The sequence below is a fragment of the Mustela nivalis genome (assembly GCF_964662115.1).
Source record: "Mustela nivalis genome assembly, chromosome: 4".
Classification (NCBI taxonomy): Eukaryota; Metazoa; Chordata; class Mammalia; order Carnivora; family Mustelidae; genus Mustela; species Mustela nivalis.
In genome coordinates this window covers 147,913,452-147,929,830 of record NC_139023.1, presented here as the reverse complement: position 1 = coordinate 147,929,830, position 16,379 = coordinate 147,913,452, and the positions used below count along the sequence as shown (strand labels likewise).

The window sequence follows — 16,379 nt, the reverse complement described above, 5'->3', positions numbered from 1 at the left end:
CCTTGGTGCATTATAATGAGCTAAACTCCAGACTTATTTAGAGCCCACCAGTTTTTGCATTAATATCCTCCTGCTCCAGGATCCAGTCCAGGGACCCACATCGCACTTAGTTGTCCAATGCCCCAGTGTCCACTGGTCTGTGACAGTGTCTTACTCTTGTTTTTCATGACCTTGGCAGGCCTAAGGACTGCTGATCAGGTAGCCCGTAGACTCTTCTCTCACTCTGGTTTGCCTGATGTTTTGTTCATGATTAGATGGGGGTTAAAGGATTTTACAAAGAAGACAAACTAGAGGGGCACCTGGGTGGCTCAGTGGCTTAAAGCCTCTGCCTTCGGCTCAGGTCATGATCCCAGGGTCCTGGGATCGAGCCCCGAGTCAGGCTCTCTGCTCAGCAGGGAGCCTGCTTCCTCCTCTCTCTCTGCCTGCCTCTCTGCCTACTTGTGATCTCTCTGTCAAATAAAATAAATTAAAAAAAAAAAGACAAACTAGAATATTCTAAAATTATACAATTATTTTAATTCTTAATTTAAATATGTTTTTATGTTCTCTGTTGCTCTCTTAAGAAAAGGATGACTCTATTCTCTCTTTTTAAACTTATATGTTTAGTTCATTTTCTTTTTCTCTTTTTATGTTTCTCACACCTGTGCCCCCCTCCTGCCCACCCCCCATCCATGAGTCTTATAGGAGATATGTCTGTAACTGGAAAGCTAGTTTGGAAATCAGTCAGGATAGTGAGCTGTCTTTTTCACTTAGAGAACAGCTGAACTCTCTGGAAAGGAGAGACTTTGTAGAGTGGATTGAGAAGGGACAGATAACAGCCTGCATTCGGGCCAGTTGTCACATCCTGGCTGGTGACTCCTGTGGGTTTTCTGCCTCACACAAAGCTTTGAGCCCTGGTATCTCCTGTCTCCAAAATGCCCCTGATCATAAAATCATTTGGTGGGTTCTAAAAGCTGATTATCTGCTGTTTCTGTTTAGGAAATTGGGAGCGGCCAGGACCCACTGTGCTTTCAGGGATGCTTTTATGACTTTTTAAAAATAATATAACAGCTTTATTGAGATACAATTCTCACACTGTATAATTCACTCACTTAAACTGTACAGTCCAGTGCTTTTTGCTCTGTTCACAGAGTTGTGCAGCCATTACCATGATCAACTGTAGCACATTTCATCTCAGAAACACAAACCTCATACCCTTAAGCTGTTGCCCTCCTGTGCCTGGCCCCCCACCCCCCTACCCCCAACCATTAGCCCTCAGCAAATGCTGATTTCCTTTGTGCCTCTAAGGATTTGCCTTGTCTGGACACTTCTGTAAACGATTTCCATCAGTAGAATCCGATCGCAGCCCTTTTGTGACTGGCTCCTTTCACTCAGCATGTTTTGAAACTCCATCCTGTTGGAGTGTTTATCAGGCATGGCTGAGTAATACTCCCTTGTACAGATATATTACGCTTTATGTGTACATTCATCAACTGATGGACCTTTGAGTCATTTTTCTGAGCTGTTACAAATCACACCGCAGTAAACATGCATGTGCAAGTTTTTTTGTAGACACAGGTTTTCCTTTCTCTTGGGTATGTGCCTAAGAATAGATTCACTGAATCACATGGTAACTAATAAGTGTTACTGTTTGAGGAATTGCCACACAGCTTTCCAGGCGACTCCACTGGTGTTTATAGTCCCTGAGCAGTGAATGAGGACTAAATTTCTCCTCATCGTTGCCAACACTGGCCTTTTTTTCTTTTTTCTTTCTTTCTTTCTTTCTTTCTTTCTTTCTTTTTTTTTTTTACTAGCCATTGCAGGGTGTGAAGTGGTATCTCATTGTGGTTTTAATTTGCATTTCTTTGATGGCAATGCTGTTGAGCATCTTTTTGGGGACTTGTTGGCCATCTGTATATCTTTGGGGAACTGTGCATTCCAGCCCTGTGGCCATTTTTAAAATTGGATTGCTTGTCATTTTGTTGTTGAATTATATGAGTTTTTACATATTCTGCATACTAGACCTTTATCAGATACATGATTTATAAATAGTTTCTCTCATTCTTTGGGTTGTTATTGTTGGTAGCTTCATTGAAGTACAGAAGCTTTTCACTGTGATGGAGTGAAACACAGATTAGCTGTGTTTTATTTCCTGTTGGTGCTTTTCGTATCATGTCTAAGAAACCATAGTGTAATCCAAGGTTGTGAGTTTTATAGGCTTAGCTCCACATTTAAGGTTTTGAGTTAATTTAAAAAAATTTTTGTATATGGTGGAAGGTAGAAATCCCAGGTTCATTCTTTTGCATGTGGATATCGAGTTGTCCCAACATCATTTGCCAAAGACCATTCTTCATCGAATGACCTTGGCACCCTATAGAAAACCAGTTGACAGTAAATATAAGGGTTTAACTTCTTCCAGTGTCTTTCCTTATGTTAATACTACACTGTCTTGACTACTATTGCTTTTAATACATTTTGGATTCAGGACATGTGAACCACCAACTTTGTTCTTGTCCAAGACAGTTCTGGCTATTCTGGGTTCCTAGAATTTCCATATGGATTTCAGGATCAGCTTGTCACTGTCTGCAAAGAAGCCAGCTAGAATTTTGGTAGGAACTTTATTGACTCTGTAGATCTGTTTGGGGAGTTTTGCCATCTTAACAATGTTAAATCAGAAATCTTCTGATCCATGAACATGGGATATAGGACTCATTTTGAGGTCAGAAACTTATGTGTATATGTGGTTTTGTTTTGTTTTGATTTGTTCCCTGTATTTATGTCTCTGTCTTTTTTTCTCTGTTAGAAACACAAAAGCCGAAAACGCCGGTAAGTTGCCAAGACTGGTGGAGGGGAGGGGAAGAGCAGGCAGAAATCCCAGGGGTGCCAGCCAGCTCCAGTGGCTCCAGGGCCAGGCAGGTAATGAAGCCAGCTGGGTGTAATACAGTGGGAGTCGGGGGGGACTGGCCAGGGTGAAAGAGCTCTCTTTCAAGGCCTTCCACTTGGATTGGCACTGGTGAAGTGTTGTTCTCCTGAGTGTGGAAAATGACCACCCACTATGTGGGGAGAAAATGTGTCATCCTGCACACTGCTTGTGTTTCTCAGTGGGTCCTCCCAACACCTAGGTTTATCTCTTGATTAGCCCCTACCTCCGAGAGTCTCAGCACACACCAGTTTCTGTTGTTGTCTTTTGGGTTCATGGTGATAAACTCCATCCCAGTCAGAGCTGCACAAAGATGGAAGAGAATGTTTAGGAGAGTAGTGAGTCCTGTCACTGGAGGTGTTGAAGCAAAGGCCAGTGATACCTCCAGACATTGGGACTAGAGGACCCTTAAGGTCCCTTCTGCCTCAGACATCCAATGAACAGATTCTGCCCACAAGGATGGGCCCTGTGTCTGAGAACCTCCTATCCTATTTATATTTATCCCAGCGGGGGCAGGTTGGGCCTGCGTTTTCAATCCTGAGGAGCCGTGAGCAGCCTGGTTGGCCTCTGGCTCCTCTCCTGTCAGAGCCCAGCCTAGGTCTGTCTTGGGTAGAGTGACCAGGAATGAGCCCTGTTGCCTGTTTCCGGCTGACCCTGTTAGGCCCACGATGCATGGCTGTGGCCCTGCCCACCTGGCCCAACTCTCCTTTCCCAGCCTCTTCTGCACCATGGAGCCGGAGCCTATGCAGCCTGGCATGCTCATTGACATCTGCAAGTATCTGGACTCCCTGCAATACCGTGTCTGGCGGAAGATGGTCACGTCTGTAGAATCTGGTGAGTGGGGCGTGTGGACAGGGGTTCCAGACTGGGGCGGTACTTCCTACAAGCCTTGTTTCTCCCAGCTTCCCACCCCATTGGAGCTTCTCTAGCCCCTTTCACACACAGTTCCCTTGGTGCCCCACCTCTCCCTGCCCCACCGCTCAAGCTCTCCTGGCACACCCCTTCCTCTTTGGGTCCTGACACTCGGCCACCTCTGGAGAAAGAGGAGCTGGCTGCCATCTCTCTCCAGAACTGTAATCGTATTGGATGACCAAAGTGCTGAGTGTTTGTGTCCCCTTCTAATTCATATGTTGAAACCCTAACCTCTGATGTGATGGCATTTGGAGATGATGGGGGCCTTTGGAAGGTGATGAGGTCACGAGTGTGGAGCCCCAGGATGCGGTCAGTGCCTTGATGAGGAGAGGCACCAGAGAGCTGGCTTTCTCTCCCTCCCTCCCCTTTGTGAGGACACAGCAGGAAGGTGGCCGTCTGTGAGCCCCGAAGAGGGCCTCACCAGAACACAACTGTGCTGCACCCCGATCTCAGACTTTGGTCTCCAAAACTGTGGGAAAGACGTGTCTGTTGTTTGAGCCTGTAGTCTGTAGTATTTTTGTGTAGCAACCCAAGCTGACGGAGACCTCAGGATTTTAGAGGGAGAGCTGTCAGTGACCCAGAGGAATGTTACATGCTTCTCTCAGTCATTGAGGGACTTGTGTGAGCACCGGGGTCCCTGCTTCTGTGGGTTTCCCTGGCTGCCGTAACAAAGGACTGCACGCTGGAGGACTTTGGGGGGAATGGAGGCACCGCTGGCATGGCAGAAGGGCAGCCTATGAGATTTGCTGATTTTTTCCCACTTCTGCCTTTGCTCTCAGTGCCTTTCAGCTTCGATCCCAACACCGCAGCCGGCTGGCTATCTGTGTCCGATGACCTCACCAGCGTCACCAACCATGGCTACCGAGTGCAGGTGGAGAACCCGGAGCGCTTCTCCTCAGCGCCCTGCCTGCTGGGCTCCTGCGTCTTCTCCCAGGGCTCCCACACCTGGGAGGTGGACCTGGGGGGGCTGCCAAGCTGGCGGGTGGGTGTGGTGCGGCTGCGCCAGGACACTGGCGCTGAGGGCCACTCACACAGCTGCTACCACGACACCCGCTCGGGCTTCTGGTACGTGTGCCGCACACAGGGGGTGGATGGGGACCACTGCATGACCTCGGACCCGGCCACGTCACCCCTGGTCCCGGCCATCCCTCGCCGCCTGCGTGTGGAGCTGGAGTGTGAGGAGGGCGAGCTGTCCTTCTACGATGCTGAGAGCCACTGCCACCTCTACACCTTCCACGCCCGCTTCGGGGAGGTGCGGCCCTACTTCTACCTGGGGGGCGCGCGGGGGGATGGCCCCCTTGAGCCTTTGCGCATATGTCCCCTACGCATCACCATCAGGGAGGAACTGGATGGCTGAGGCCGACCAGGAGCCTGGCCACTGCTGCCAGGGACTTGCGTCGTAGTCCTGTTTTCTTTCTGTCCCTCCCTCTCAAGCTGCGCTCACTTCCGTACCTCTGAACTGTTGGCCTCCTTGCCAGGATCTTCCCTGCTGATCAGTCTTGTCCTCCTCCTGTAGCTCCAGGCCCCAAGCCTCCTCCTTCATTTCTGAAGTCATCCAGGGGACACCTCATTCCCCAGAGCCTTGGCACCTTCCGGGTGTGGATTTTCTAAACCCAAATGCCAGGATGTCTGGGGATAACACTGACTTCTATGGATTGGCCTGTTTTAACATGTGGGTCTTAGTATATGGGTATGGTGAGGCCAGCAGACCAGGAGAGCCTACCGTGGGAAAGAGTTTGTTATTTACAGTTCCCAAGAAGCACCAGAGCCACTGAGGAGGCAGAGAGTTGAGGGAGCACGAGGTGGGAGACTTTGTTACAATTTTAGTGACAAGAACAGGCTTGGCAGGGGCTCCAAGTAGACAGGTTTGGGATCTGCTAGTTGGAATAATTTTGGCAGGCTCTGGGGCGTAGGGGCCACCCCCAGTTGTTGGGGGACGATGGGACTGGGGGACTGGGGGCCATCTGGAGAGGAAGCAGTGGCCCTGCAGGTTAGAGTCCTGTGAGAGCCAGGTAAAGGAAGTGGGTTGGGGGTTTAGTGGTCGGTTTGCATATGAAAGACGTGCTCCAAGTAGTTGGTTGTTCTCTCCAGAAATTGGCTAGGGCCAGAAAAAGCAGTTTCCCTGTGGTCAGAGTTTCTACAATACAGATGAAATCTGGTTCATACAGCACTGCTGCTGTGGCTTTGGAGCAGGGCCGGGGCCCCAAACTTGTCTGTCACTTTATACCAGTATGTTCAGACCTCTCCATGGAGTCCCCTCGCGTTCCCCAGGGCAGAGGCAAGGCTGCCTACAGGTCAGCTCTGATTTATCTGTTGACCCTTCTTGGACTATTTCCAAATAGTGACTGTTTGGACTATTTCAAACGCGTTTTTAAAAGCCGCAGTTTAGACCCATTTCTGCTATGGGCCTCCGTTTCCTCAGCTATAGAGGAGATAGGAGGACTGGAAAATTACGTCCTATGGATGCTATGAAAGAAACAGCTCAGATTCATTCTTATAAAGTAAAGAGAATGGAAGGAAAGAGGGGTCATTTTCAGTGAAGACGTAGGAAAGGGAGGAAATGGTCCTGGGGAGTGGTGGTGGGGGGGGGGGTCCCTCGCTTAGCCTTGCTAGCCTCCGCCTGCTCCTTGCTCTATTCCCCTGTGTGTTTTCATCCTGATTTCTTCTACCCCCGCCCTACCATGCCTCCGGACCTCCACCTCCACCTCTTCTTCCTTGCATCTGCCTGAAGAGGATTTTAATTGTCAGCCATCCCGTCCCAGGAAACAGCACAGTGAAAGGAACTGGCCTGTAGGGGTGACGGTGTTCTCCTGGGGGCATGTTCCCATCCAGAGGGCTCATGTTCTTTTTCTCCTGTCTGTGCCCCAGGTTCACAGAAAAGGACATTTTAAACAGAAAGGACGATTCAAAACTGTGAGGCGGTTTGATATGTGCAATTGGTAGGGCCCACAGGGAGGGGCGCAGTAGGAGATGCCACCGGGTGGGGGTACCGGGTTGGAATGTTGGTAGACTGGTGTGCGCAGGTCCTGTCTGAAGGCACTCGGGCTCAGGGCGCTCAAGGCACTTTGGCGGCCAATATGTCTGAGACCAGTGTGCATTCTCTAAATATTTATCTAGCCCATCAAATACAATCTCTAGGATAATCCTGATCTGAAATTATTTTGTTAGTTACTATAAACTTTTAAAAAAGTTTTTTATTTCCAACTTAGATATTGGAAGGGGGTTTCTGAAAAGGATAATTTGGATAGCCTGGAGCTCTTTTTTTAAAAAAATAAAAATGATATTTGAGCTAAAACCCACTTTTTCTCTGGACATTTTCCTTTCCGTGTTCTCGTAAGCAAAAGTTGATCCATGACAAAGGTTCATCCAGGTTGCAACATGTATGTGACCTTATTCCCTTTTATGATCAGGTACCATGCCATTGTGTGGACATATAACGTTTTAGTTATCCATTCTTCAGCTTATGGGCATTTACATTGTTTCCATTTTTGGCCATTACAAATAATGTGTGGACGGATGTTTTGTGTGGATGTATGTTTGCCATTCTCTTTGGTATCTATCTACCTAGGAGTGGGTTTGGTGGTGCATGCATGAAATCTGTTCAACCTTTGAGGAGCTGCTAGGCTGTTTTTCAGGGGAGCTGTGCCATCTTGTATTCTCATCAGAGGTGCACAAAGATTGCATTGTTCCATATCCTTGTCCACACTTGTTACTGTCTTTCAGCCATCCTTATGATGGTGAAGTGATACCTCCTTGTGGTTTTGATTTGCATTTCCCTGATGACTGATGATACAGAGCATCTTTTCATGTGCTTGTTTACCATTTTTGTATCTTCTTAGGAGAACTGCCTTTAGATCCTTTGCCCATTTTTGAATGGGTTACTTGTCTTCGTACCATTGAGTATAAAAGTTCTTTATACATTTAAAATACCAGTCCCTTTTCAAATACATCATCTATAATTTTTTTTTTCTCCCATTCTGTGGGTTGTATTTTCACTTTCTTGGTGATGGCCTTTGAAACAGAAAAGTTGTTAACTTTGATGATGTCTAGTCTTATTTTTTCTCTTGTTACTGTACATCCTAGAAATCTCCTTCCCTTAAACCCAGGTATCTCAGTTTGGGGGTTTTGGCTCAGGAATGAGGCAATTCACCTGTTGACAGAGAGCCCTAGTACACAAGCATCCTCTTCTGTTGAACCCTCTCCCTCCCTTGCCTTTTGCTTTTGCTCATCCCCATGTCCTCCGTTTACTATAAACAGGCTGAAGACAGCAGTCCACTAGGCAGCCTCCCCTTCTCTGGCTTCTCTCACCTTCGGTCCATCTTGTGTGTTGATGCCGGAAGCGCCATCCTTCAGTCTCGCCTCTCACCCAGGTGATACCCCCCGCCAACCTGCCCCAGACCCTTTCTCCAGGGTGCAGTTAGGACCTCATTACCCAGCTCTGCCTTTGTTACCTGGAGTTCCCGACCTTTACACACATGTAGCTCCTGCCAGCCCAGGCTTCTTGCGACATCTTCGGCCCACTGCCTGGCTTCACACAGCTGGCTGGATCGGTTGGTTGGTTGATTTGTGTTTTAGCTGGCCATTTTAGCTGGAATGTCCTGGCATCTGTTAAGCTGCCAATTTTGGTTACATTGGCCCTACCGTGTACGTGCTGTGTCTCCTCGGGCACACACTTTACTTTCCTGAGCTCATGTCCTCATCTGTAAAAATGGGCATCATCCCCACCTCAGGGCTGTCCCACCGTGAGCACTTGGGGATGGCAACTGCTGGAAGCGTGCTCACCAACACCAAAGGAGCTAACCTAAGGTCCCCTGGTTGCTCTGCCTGGCTTCCTGTCCCTGCCATGTCAGCCACTGATTATTTTTAGGTCATGATGTTATATTTAGTCACATTGGCCCCCTCCTTCCTTCCGCTAGTGGAGGATGAAATTTGTCTCAACAGAGTTTCAACATCTGTGTGTGGATCAAATAGTGGAAGTCTGTTACAACCCCCGTGGTTCGTGGAGTGGCCGTGCCAGGGTACTCGGCACAGAGTGACTGTCATTCAGGGCTTTTCCCAGCTCCTCAGAGTGATGTCTCAGAGCCCTCCGTGACAGCTCTTGCCCCCTCTGCTGCCCCTTTCCTCCCAGACTGCCCAGATTTCCCAGGCCCCCGTGGACTTGTACGTCCCTGGGAGCCGCTTCCCATGGTTTCCTCAGCCCATAGGGCCTGTTGCCCTCCTTCATTTACCTTCAGTCATCCTGAGCTCCTTGCTACCTTCTGAGACCTGCCCAGGGCTTCCCTGGCTGCCGCCACATGTCAGGGTAACCAGGATCATTGGATGTGGACACTGGAGCTCAGGGAAGCTGTCCGGGATAGCTCCACATGGCTAGCAGCATCTTTTGGCCTGGCACCCAGAATCTAGGCTCCCAGATCCCAGTACCAACTGTGTGATTTCTTAGCTCTCCGAACATTTTGAACACGGCACTCTCATCTAAAATGAGGATTAGGGTATCTACTTCAGACTGTTGTGGAGATAAATTAGGTAATTTTGGAGGGTACAAATGCCATGTGTTCTGTCCTAAACATAGGACAGCCCTAATACACGTTGGCCAATTCTTCAGGAAGTGGGAGATTCTGAATGTTGACGTAATGATGCGCATCAATGAATCCCCGAAGAAATGGAGAAATACAACTTCTGGGTCTTGGGAGTGCTCAAATTTTGTGAGATTTCTTAATGAGGATCTGTACATACAGGCTGTAGGCTTATGAAGAATTTCAAGACTGTGGGAAAATGGTTATGTTGTAGTGACCAAGAAAATAGGGTTCGGAGTTAGACATACAGACCTGCAACACCCACAAAAAGACCAGCAGGATCTTGTCTATAATTCGTGTGTATTGTTTTGAGTAGATAAATCATTTAATGGCTGTAAATTTCAAAGTACAAGATACTTAGAACGGTCTCCCACTTCCGCCCACATACTCAGCTCCCCTCCTGTGGACAATCCATATTACCATTAAAAAAAAAAATCCAAGGAAATTTAATGCATAGCACATGTTCTGTTCATGAGTATATTCTGGTTCCCCCACTATACTGCAGATTGGTATCCCTAAGCAACCCAACCAAGAGGAGAATACTCAAAGGATGTTATTAAAGTAATTTTGTGTTGTCAAGGGGGAGGTATGCCTTGGCTATTTTCATGCAGTCACCCTAACTGGTGGATTAGCCTTCCACTCGTGTTTACGTATTTCACGCTAGGTTTTAAAGCGGGGAACACTATGGAACGTTGATACTCCGGACATCAGAAAATCAACTCGAGACCTCGACATACATTTTCAAAATTTCAATTCTCACAAAGGTCTCTAGGGACCTAAATAGCCTAGTGGTCACCAGGTTGGGATATGGGGTTGGACAACCTGATTCAAAGTGTGACCTATCCACTGTGCGACCTTGAGATAGTTACTTGACTTCTCTGTGCCTTAGCTTCATCATGTGAAAAATGGAGATTATAAAATACCTTAAGGGCGCCGGGCTAGTGCATTCAATAGGGTGTGTGACTCCTGATCCCGGAGTTGTGAGTTGGAGCCCCTCACTGGGTGTAGCAATCACTTAAAAAGATAAAATCTTAAAAAAAAAAAAAAAAAAGATGCCTTAAGATAAATGGAGATCATAAGTCACCTCATAAGGTGGTTATGGGACTACAGGAGCAAATGTGTAAAAGGCTTTGGATAGGTCTGGCATGTGCTCGGAGGTTGAGCGTTTATTGTTGTTTCACCTGGTTCTGCCACTAAATCACTGTGAGACTTTATAAAGGAGAATACCATTCAACTGGTGTTCTGCAGGAAGGGAAACTGGGACACTTGCATAATTGTTTTCAAGGCCTTTTCCTATTCTAATGTCCTGTGATTCACAATCTGTGTCAGCAGAAGCCTAGTGTCCTGCACGTGGTAGAAACTGCCGCTGCAGGTGAAGTATTTAGGGACAAGGAACTCTGCCTGCGTTTCCAGTCGAGAGAAAGAGGACTAGAGTCATAATGTTGGAAGCATAATCAAGGTTATTCCAGAGAGGGGCAGGTCTGGAAAAATTATTGCTACAGTAATAGTAATCAGTCCTGCACAACAAAACGACTGTCCCGTCCCAGAGATGGCTGGTGGGCTTGACGATATCAAGTACAGACTCACATCCACTGTGTGGTCTTAGTGGTGGCGGAGCTGGTTGGATCCGGCACAAGATGACAGTCCCTGGTGGGGATTGTGGCATCTGCCCTCAGGGACCCCAAAAATGCAGCACACTGGCCTGTGCTGCCCTTCCCTTTCTTCAGCGACAGCTGGAGGACTGGGCAGGATGGTTTGAGCAATCGGATGGCTAATGCCTGATGCCCCAGGGCAGAGGGAAGCTTCCCAGCTCTGGACGTTCTTTGTCCTTGTTCGTGGTTGTCATTTGGGTGGGATCATTTTGCTAGGGAACAGCCTGAGGAAGATGGGAGATTCTGGTTACTATGGATACTGGGCTAGTTGGGATTTGCATAATGTATTTGAGAGAACAGTCCGTCTGGGAACAATGTGGACCCAGGAGGAACATAAAGGCACACAGAAATGGGAAGTCAAGCTTCGTTTCAGCCCTCGTCCAGGAAGGGGAGCCTGGGATCCACCCCACATGATGGAGAGGAACCAGTAGGGGCCCTGAAGATCCAGGGCAGTGTTGTGTGCACAGAGCCCCACAGGCACAGTCTGTACTGTGGGTTCAACAAACGTCCCTCTTCTTGGGCTCCCCATTTATCTCAGCTTTTGCCTGAAGGGGACCTTGAGTAACTGTACCTAGCCTGTGGGAGTGCCCTTGTTATTTACAGAACATCTGGGATGCGTCCTTTCACTGGAATCCTGGCTGCCACGTGAGATCAGCTCAGGGGTCGCGGATCCTGTGACTTGTCAGGAGCAGAGGCGGACCTCAGTCCCGGGTCTGGTTCCCGTTCCCAGATCCCCATATAGCTCGGGTTTGTGGCAGTAAATGTGGCATAACTGAGGCAACTAAGTTTGTGAATGGAGGGTTGGGGGGCAGTGGGGAAAGGCAGGAATGGGCCTTAGACATGCTGGAGGAGGCAGGATGGCCAGGCAGCGGCGGGGAGGAATGCAGCAGGTCACGCAGGTCGGGAGTGACCAGTGCTGCCAGTTTCGGGCTTGCTGGAGTGTAGTCACGGGGGCGGGGCGAGGGGAGCAGTGGGTTCAGTGTGGTGGGACCGGACACGGGGTGGAAGCAGAGAGGCGGCCATCAGAGGGCGCTCTAGCTCAGGCTGTATGTGGGAAAGACCGAGTCCGGAGTTCTGGCCCAGGCGTCGGGTGGGAGCTGCTGGAGGCTGAGCTCTCGCACGTGGACTGTCTATAATGAAAGGGGAGGCCAGGGGCAGAATTCCGGGGAGTACTGACACTTTCTGAGGTGGGCCCAGGTGTCCGGGTAGACATACGAGGAGTGCACGCAGAAGCGAACCAGGGGAAGGTGGTGAGACAGAAACAAAAGATAGAGAAGGGAACGACCAAGTGTTCAAAAACCCAGAGTCTGGTAACGTGACAATGGAAAGTAATTCTCCAACTCCAGTTTACTCATGGTGCCTGGCAGAGCATCTCCCAGTATCCGTGAGAACAGAAGAGAAGATGAAAACTCACCTCATCAACACCCTGTTGGCAGAAGTCAGGAGGAATGCCCCCTAACTCCCGAGCAAGGGCAGTGGGGTTTTTAGCACCCACCCAGACTACCTCTTGAAATACCCAAGAAACCTCAAAAGCTACTTTGTCTCTCCCTTTGTTTCTCCCCTATCCATACTGCGAGGACCAGACACTATGAAGGTTTGGGTGTTAGGCTTTGGGGTTCAGATGAGGTGCTAATGTAGGAGCTACAAGGTCATGTTCCTGAGCCCCTCTTGCCTTACTTTTTAATTTTTTTTCCTCCTTGCTTTCTTAGCTTTTGCTCTCCGTGAACCTGGTCTCCGCTGTGGGAATTAAAGGAGGAATACCATGCTGTGGGTCCATGAGGGACAGCACAGCAGTGACCGGGGAGCTTACTGTAATTAATAGTTGTTGAGCAAATAAATGCATAAAGGAATGAATCAATACCCAAGGGGAAAGTCAGTTTGGGGGACAAGACTTGAGATGGTGAGATCCAGCCATTCCCCTCGCCTGGAAATCATGACTTTCACTGTTGAGGTTGAGGATCAGGGCATTATTTTAACCAAGGGACTTCTCTTACACATCCTAACCCTCTACCATTCCCAAGCTGTTCTTTGAAGTGGCCAGAGATACTGTTTTCTTCTGTTCTTCATCCTGCCATACCCATTCAGTGACTGTACAGCCCAGAAAATTAGCAGGAGGAAAGGAGGTGGGGAGGGGTTGCAGCATCGTGTGGCCAGGGAGGTGTCCCTACAAAACTGGGGGTGTGGGACTGCAGAGGGCGCCCTACCAGGGTGCATGCAGCTCTGTAGTTGCTGTGTTCCTGTTTGTACTAGTACACTTTCCCATAGTCTCTGGAGAGCTGCAGGCCCAGAAGATCCCACCTCCTCACAACAGAGCCCCCCCACCTGCCGAAGCTGGCAGGTGCTGGGAGCTGGGCCACAGGATGGCTCTCAGTTGTGCACACATTCTTGCCTGAGAGAACCTTGGGTGGGGTCGAGGGAATCCACATGTCTAGTTAGATACAATCTTCCTGAGGATGAGTTTATTGATTCAAAGCAACAGGGGGCATGAGGAAATACCACAGAACAAAGGAAAAGAGTCATCCTGACTCAGTGGGGCACATACTCCTTTCAAAGGCTATCTGCAACATCCGAGAGAAACCTGTGGCATCTCCACAAGGAGTCTTGTCTGGGTAACAGGAACAGAGGGAACAGGAGGGGAGCAAGCGACCCTGGAGTGGGAGGGGGGGGGGCAGATTTGCAGGAAAACTGAAAAGCTGATTGCAGACTTGCAGCCCAGAGAACAGAGAGCAAAGACTAGAGTTGTAACTAAGATGGACTTGGAAACCCTGCCAGAAGATAGAGGTAAGGGTTTTTTTTTGTTTGTTTGTTTGTTTGTTTGTTTGTTTTTAAATAAAGATAGGGAGGATAGAAAACAGGAATCCCACATAAGAATTACAGGAAAATATCAGAACCAATAATAACAAAATGACTGGCATAACTGGAGACCGAAAGTGTGTATCACATTCTGAATAAATTCATGGCAAATACTTTGACTTAAAGGACATAAAATCAACGCTTTTAATATCCATGACACCAAAGGAAAACAACACAACAAACACCCAGTTATGTACAAAGGAATTAAAATCAGCTCATATTTCCAAGACAATGGAGGCATGTGTATAGAATCTTGAGCAAATTCTGAATTGTCTGAGAATTTTAAACCCACACACGTTGCATGAGGGTAAAAAATGACATTTTCAAAAACATAAGGATACAGAAAATCTATGATCCATAAACCCTGCTTGCTTGGTTACTTAATTGTGCTAAAGTTGGAGTAGGCTGCAAATGTCAAAAATTATTCCTGGAGGAGATAATATATAATATTACTTAACAACAATAATCTGATTATATAACTCCAGGTTATACCAGTCAATACCAGGAAATTTGGAGCTAAGAGAAGTAAGTTTCTTAAATTCCTCACATGAGGAAAAAGAACTGGAAAGAAAAATTAAAATAATACATTGTTCCGTTCTACGCTTTTGATATTGAAATAAGTATATATTGGGAGCTTGCTGAAACACTAGGAGACTTTTAAAACAGTGCATATTCCTTCCAAAACATGAACAAAGAGGAAAGAAAAAAAGATAGTGCACGCAGCAAAAAAGAAAACAAAGGGAATGAGAAGCCATAAAATTCAACAGCATAGTCAACAAATAAGATTTTGAAAACCCGCAATCAAATGCTTATTAAAAACACATCTTAGATGAAATGAGAAAATGAACCACTGGTTTCTAACCACACACCCCAATAAAAAGAAAACAAGACTGGCACCAAAAATTGCACGTAGAGATTCAGAGGAAAAGACAAAGTGAGCTTTGAAGAGCTATTTCACACTGACAAAAGCATCGACCTTTATGACAAGTCGTTGGGCATACACTGTAAGTTTGCTGCTGGTCATAATTGCCTACAAACCCAAGAAAATCAATGAAAAGCCGAAGTACTGAGAGATGTGGTAAGGTGAATCCAAATGATGTTAGCTTATAAAAACCAACACCTTTTTTATGCCACCTCAGGAATATGGTAGCTATAAGAAGCCACTTCACAAAATCAGCAAAATGTAAAACCACCTCTTGAATTGAATTTTAAAACAGAACTAGAAAACTTGACAAATAAGCAATCATAAATAAGAATACCTATGATTTGGTTCTGGAATGAGACCAAGTGATTTTTATTTAATTTGGAATAACAAGAAAGGTTAATCAAAATATTTTGGGGCAAAAGAAATCTTTAAAGTGGTCATATCCCTAAGATTGTATCCCGAGGAAATTACTCAGATATTGACATAAGAAATTATAAAGACTCCTTGTTCACAGAATTATTTAAAATATGGAATAGTGGAAGTAAATTAAATATACAGAATGGGCATAGAAATAAGTTATTCCAAATGCTGGAACACCATGAAGCCACTAAAAAAAAACACCAAAAAATGTATCTCCCTTTCTCTCCACCCCCAACAATATTTAGACATGAGGCTATGCTACATGATAAAAGACAAAGTTTAAAAAAAAAGAAAAAAGCAAATTATAATCAGCAATTCCAAAACTTGTCAATCTATCGTATTTCTGACACGAATACCTGGTATTGTGAACAATGGGTATCTTTGGATGATGTGTTTACATGTGACTTTTGCTTTCTTCCTTCTCCCTCATTCCTCTTCCTCCTTTGTTTTCTAAAAAGAGAAAGCATTACACTTAAAATCGGAAAAGGGGACATTAAGAAAATAAGATTCTGTTAGGTAGAGGCGACAATTCGGTGGCAGCGGGCGCCCCGGACGCAGGGTTTTATTTGCAGGACTGTGAGGCTAGGAAGGGGCACCCTGAACAGACAAGAGAGCGGGAGCACAAACGCTGGACTGGGTCCCCAGAGAGAAGATGGGGGACAACATGGGGACAAACAGAAGCAACCACAGAGGCTCCTGGTGAATCCTGGATTGTCTTCCGCAGGACGCAGGGATAAACAGGCTGCAGACGTGTCCAAAAAAAAAAAAAAAAAGCAAAAAACAAAAGTGAAGGCAGGGCTTCACTTCACTGCGAAGGGCTGCCCCGCGGGCTGGGAGACCCCGCGTGGCGCGCGCCCACACCGGGGACCGCGCAGGAGGCCCCGGTCCTCAGGGCGGGTGGAAATCCCAGCCCTTCTCACTACGGCATCCGGGACCTGGGAAACTTCCCAAGCAGGAAGCTGCTATTGGCTCCTGCTGCCGGCATGATGTCACCATCAACCAATCCAAAGTCAGTAGATCATCTTCCCCCCCACCCCCTCGGCTAAGGAGTTAATTAAGAAGTGAATTAACTCTTGGTAGACGGATGGAGCCCACAAAACCAGTAAGCCTGCTATTTTTGGCTGCTCTTTGTCAGGATAGGGGAC

The 16,379-nt window shown here is 47.3% G+C and overlaps 1 protein-coding gene across 1 annotated transcript in view; it reads left to right on the top strand.

Annotated features, from left to right (window-relative positions):
• The window catches only part of TRIM35 (tripartite motif containing 35), a 28,645-nt gene extending 21,539 nt beyond the window's left edge, over positions 1–7,106 (top strand). The window contains exons 4-6 of the mRNA XM_082726834.1: positions 2,783–2,805; positions 3,615–3,733; positions 4,591–7,106. Of these exons, the coding sequence (XP_082582960.1) occupies positions 2,783–2,805; positions 3,615–3,733; positions 4,591–5,168 (720 nt within the window). The 3' untranslated portion in view covers positions 5,169–7,106. The remainder of the gene's footprint in view (positions 1–2,782; positions 2,806–3,614; positions 3,734–4,590) is intronic.
• The last annotated feature ends 9,273 nt before the right edge of the window (positions 7,107–16,379 follow it).